The sequence below is a fragment of the Buceros rhinoceros genome, unplaced genomic scaffold (genome assembly GCF_000710305.1).
Source record: "Buceros rhinoceros silvestris isolate BGI_N320 unplaced genomic scaffold, ASM71030v1 scaffold3848, whole genome shotgun sequence".
NCBI lineage: Eukaryota > Metazoa > Chordata > Aves > Bucerotiformes > Bucerotidae > Buceros > Buceros rhinoceros.
In genome coordinates this window covers 2021-6478 of record NW_010428434.1, presented here as the reverse complement: position 1 = coordinate 6478, position 4458 = coordinate 2021, and the positions used below count along the sequence as shown (strand labels likewise).

The 4458-nt window shown below is 53.0% G+C and overlaps 1 protein-coding gene across 2 annotated transcripts in view; it reads left to right on the top strand.

The window, feature by feature from the left end:
* The window catches only part of EYA3 (EYA transcriptional coactivator and phosphatase 3), a 29246-nt gene extending 25395 nt beyond the window's left edge, over nucleotides 1-3851 (top strand). For both annotated transcript variants that reach the window (XM_010142254.1, XM_010142253.1), the window contains 5 exons: nucleotides 377-537; nucleotides 2045-2159; nucleotides 2519-2640; nucleotides 2900-3000; nucleotides 3771-3851. In XM_010142254.1, coding sequence (XP_010140556.1) covers nucleotides 377-537; nucleotides 2045-2159; nucleotides 2519-2640; nucleotides 2900-3000; nucleotides 3771-3851 — 580 coding nt within the window. The remainder of the gene's footprint in view (nucleotides 1-376; nucleotides 538-2044; nucleotides 2160-2518; nucleotides 2641-2899; nucleotides 3001-3770) is intronic.
* Nucleotides 3852-4458: the final 607 nt, after the last annotated feature.

Genomic DNA, 4458 nt, shown 5'->3' with positions numbered 1-4458 from the left:
GGGGCGCTGCGCCTGCCGTTGCTGATGTTACATGTGGAAGATACTGTGCTGGGGTTTATCACGGCAGGGTGAGATGGCCAGTAGAGGGAAGGGCACTCTGCTCTGCGGAGTGAGCGGTCAAAGAGCAAAGGCAGGTTTTATCGTGGAGGGTGTGAAAGACCAGTCGAATCGGTACATTCCAGCACGGCAGTTCTGCCAGTGTAGCTGGGTGTCAGAGCAGGTGGCCCGTAGAAGGCTGTCTCCACTGTCGGTGCAGTGGTGGTTGTGCAGAGTTCCTCTCCGAGGTGCGTTTCTAGCTGGAGTCTGCGACCCCGCTGGAAAAGCTGCCGTGATTGCACTGCTGCAGCAGCCTAACAGATCTGCTCTTCTCAAGCAGCAACTACAATTTCTCCACGGATGGCTTCAGTGGCTCCGGGAGCAATGCGAACCACAGCTCGTCAGCGGGGGTCCAGGGCGGAGTGGACTGGATGAGGAAACTGGCCTTCCGCTATCGCCGGGTACGAGAGATCTACGACAAATACAAAACTAACGTTGGAGGTGAGTGTCTACCCGCACTGATACCTGAGCACTAAACCAAGTTTTGGTGGCAGACTCCATCCTTCCTCAGAGCTGCTGCTGTCCTGAACATTTGGACATGGAAAATAACCATTCTCCTAGCGCTACATGGGATTGGATCTCCACGGAATCTCGGGGGCGCGTCTGACAGAAGGGAACGGTGGGCCTTGAGTTACTGTGCAGATGGGGATGGTCCGTCAGTTCTGCACCTCAGAGAAAATCTTGGTGCCAACAGTGTCCCTGTGCTAATTTTGTGTGAGAGGCTCCTGTTCCTCTGCTCAGGAGTGGCCGCAGTGACTTACACACCGTGCTGCTTAGGGGGTCTCTTCATTGCGTCTTCACAAAACCTGTCTTGTTGCACCACTGTCCAGAGACAGCGCTCACCCTTCTGGCTGTTGACACCTCTACTGCCTGTTCATAGAGTCACTTACAGTCTTCTAGGCTTGCTTCCCTTCCGGTGCCAAAGCAGTAATGACGATGCCAGCCACGGACATCAGATGCAGATAAATTTTCCTTTCAGTCTGAATCTTGGATTGACATCCCTGGGAAAGGGGTGCTGCTGCAGCAGCTCACCGGGAAGGGTCTGGTGGCCTGGTGGATTGGGGTACCCTTTGCCTCAGCAAAAAAAAAAAAAAATTTATAGAACATTTTCCTGGACATCTTTTCTAAAAACCAGGTCTTCAAGAACTGCAACTTTCAGCCTTAAAAATCCATTAATGTAAGTTTGCGTTTCAGAGTGCTGTAGTTCCCTCCTTTCTGGCGGGGGTCAGGCTGTTATTCCCTAGTTTGCGTGGAAGGAACCCAGATGCAAAGTTTTCCAGGACCTGTCTAGAGCCACATGTGAAGCCGTTGCCAGGGCAGCCCACAGCGGGTCCCACCATGGCGTCGTGTGTACTTCGGGGTGGAGTGAGGTGGGGCTTCGATCACCATGGCTGGAATTGGGTCTCCACCCAATTTCAGACTCAAGGTTCCGACTCAAGGTGCTCCTTTGTTGTATTCACTGACGGGAGCAGGTTTGAGTGATGGGCTCCATTTCTGGCGGATTTTAATTCAAAACTGGGTGCTTTGAGAGAAGATAGCCAAAATAGGGATAAAAACAATGGGGATAAAAGGAAAGGATTAAAAGATTTCTGAAAGGATTAAAGTGGAAAGAGTCCTTGAGAGGTCGGAAGTTAGGGAGGGTGACCGCAGGAGTCCCTTCCCCTGCTGTCTGTGGCCTCGGCCAACACCTGCTGTGAGTCTTTGTACAAGGGAAATGCGTTTTGTTGTGTGTATCTGGAGAAACACTTTGATATAACCAGAGAAAAGCATCTGCCCGGCTCCCGCAGCCACGGCTGGGTGCCTGGGCTCACCCCTGGCACTGGAAGCTGGTTTCTCTCGTTGCCTCGGTACAGCCTCTGCTTTCAGACTTCCCAGCTGCATCACTGAGTGATGTTCTCTCTGTGCTAGACTTGCCAGCTCAGGGGAAAACCTGTCGCTTGCCCTCCAGGTCTTCTTAGCCCGCAGAAGAGGGAAGCCCTGCAGCGGCTCCGGACCGATATCGAAGTGCTGACGGATTCCTGGCTGGAAACAGCATTAAAGTCCCTGCTCCTCATACAGTCCAGGTACGGAAAGAGGAACTGGGAACACTGCTTTGTCAGCCCTTCCTCTCACACGATTCGCAGGCGGTGCTGTGCTGCGGCGTGTGTAACACGGGGAGCAAGCAGGGGAGCACAGGAGCTCCACTCCTGAGACTTTCCAGGGTTTTTCTGCTGCAGCATCTGCTGTCCCGTAACAGGACAGCGCTCTCAAAATTGTATCTCTGCCAGAGGATTTCTTTTTAACAAATGCCACAAATCAGAATTTTGGCCTAAAATGCCTCCTGAAACGCCTGTGGCACTTCAGAAGCCGAGCCAGCTGCCCAGAGGAGCCCTTGGCACCGCTGGCTGAGGATGTGCTTTTACAGGGGTTTTTCTTCCTTTAGAAAAAACTGCGTGAACATCCTGATCACAACCACCCAGCTGGTGCCAGCTCTTGCCAAAGTTCTCCTGTACGGACTGGGCGAGGTGTTTCCCATCGAAAATATTTACAGCGCTACAAAAATAGGTAAGGGGTTGTGCAGAGTCCCTGGCACTGAACGTCTGCTGTGAGTTAGCTGGGCCTGTACACGGCTGAGCAGCCCCTGGGGCTGCCGCGGTCCAGCTGGCCACGTAACGGTGGTGGCTTCTGGCCTCATGTGCTGAACTGGGTGTTATCCCCTTCCCAGTGAGACAAAACTGTGTTCCTGTACTGGGCAGAAGGGACCTGTTGAGGCTTCTGTCGCCCTCTGCCCCAGGCTCGTTACAGTGGGGTTGTCATTTGGCAGGTAAAGAGAGCTGTTTCGAGAGGATCGTGTCGCGGTTTGGGAAGAAAGTCACCTATGTGGTGATTGGAGATGGGCGCGACGAAGAGGTGGCAGCCAAGCAGGTGGGTTCTGGCGCTGGAGAGGTGGGATGTGGGTTGGTACAAAGGGGAGTTACTTTTTCTGCAGGGGATTTTCTTCCCAGGGCTGGACTCTTCAGGCCGGGGCAGCCAGAGGGAAACTGCCTTTTATGCAAGACATGTGTTACTACATGAAGATGGGGAGTTTTCTGGTTCCTGGGGTTTAAAGTGTCTGTTCTGCTGTTGTTTAGGTTGGTGTATAACACTGTCCCTGTAAAACCGTGTCCTGGTGTAGCCTGTCTGGGTCACAGTGTGCAGCTCTCACATGGGATAAGGCAGTTTTTCAGAAGCACGGGGGGAGTCAGGACTCGGTTACCAGCAGCATCTGCTGTTGGTCTGAATTACAACTGAGGAGCAGCTGGATTGGTTTGGACAGGCCTGAATCGGTTGGTCAGTCTAATGACAGGCAGGGAAGGGCACAGATCACTGCCAGGACATCGCTCTGCAGGCGTCACACTGTAAGGCACATGCCAGAGCTGTCCTTTTCGCAGGGTCCCTGGGAGCCCTGGCAAGGTGCAGCAGCAGCTCACAGCTGAGCGCTGATGTTCTTCAGGAGCCGGCAACGCAGTCTGTAACGAGTGCCAGTGCCTGTCACAAAGAGATAAGGCTGAAGACAGTGATGTGCCTATGGCCAAGGTCCTTCCTGAGCAGGATACACCCAGTGCTGTCAAAACCGCCGTGGGGCACAGGTGTACCTTGACTGCTTCCACCGAGCTGTAAAACCCCTCCCTGACTGTGTCTTCTCCCTCTGACAGCACAACATGCCTTTCTGGAGGATCACGAACCACGCAGACCTCGTGTCCCTGCACCAAGCCCTCGAGTTAGACTTCCTGTAAGAAGCTGGAGCAGGGGGGTGGCTGCAGCATCTGCCAGTCCTCTCTCTCCATCGCCGGGGAGGCTGAAATCTCATCCACGCGGGGACTCGCTTTTCAGCTTGATGAAGAAAACACACCTAATGCAGACTGTCCAGCAGACCCTGACCCTGGGAGCACAGGCCCTGCCTGGTACAAAGGGGTCTCTAAAGCAGCAGTGGAGCTAGAGCTTATCTGAAGAAGAGACTCATGGAAGCTAGCTGGATCCCTGCTGCCAGTGGTCTCCAGAGGGAGGGGTGATACGACAGCAGAAGTGTTTGTAAGAACCTTCTCCTTTCTATCCAGCTTTGCTGTAGAACCCAAGTACAACCTGATTTTGATAGAAAGATGCTGATGGCAGAGCTGAACCTCCCTCGTTTTGCAAAGCTGAAAAGAGCAGTGGGGTTTTTTTCATGGGAAATAGTCATGAAAGTGTCAAAGATACCTCTATTGCTGTGAAATGTGTCCTCTCCTTCCCTGGCTCTCCAAAGCAGTTAATTTATTGCAATGTCCTTTTGTTATTTCCTCAGCGTGGGATTACTGGAAAATAGATAAGGGAATGTTTCTGGGATGTGTGGTTCCCTGTGGAGGG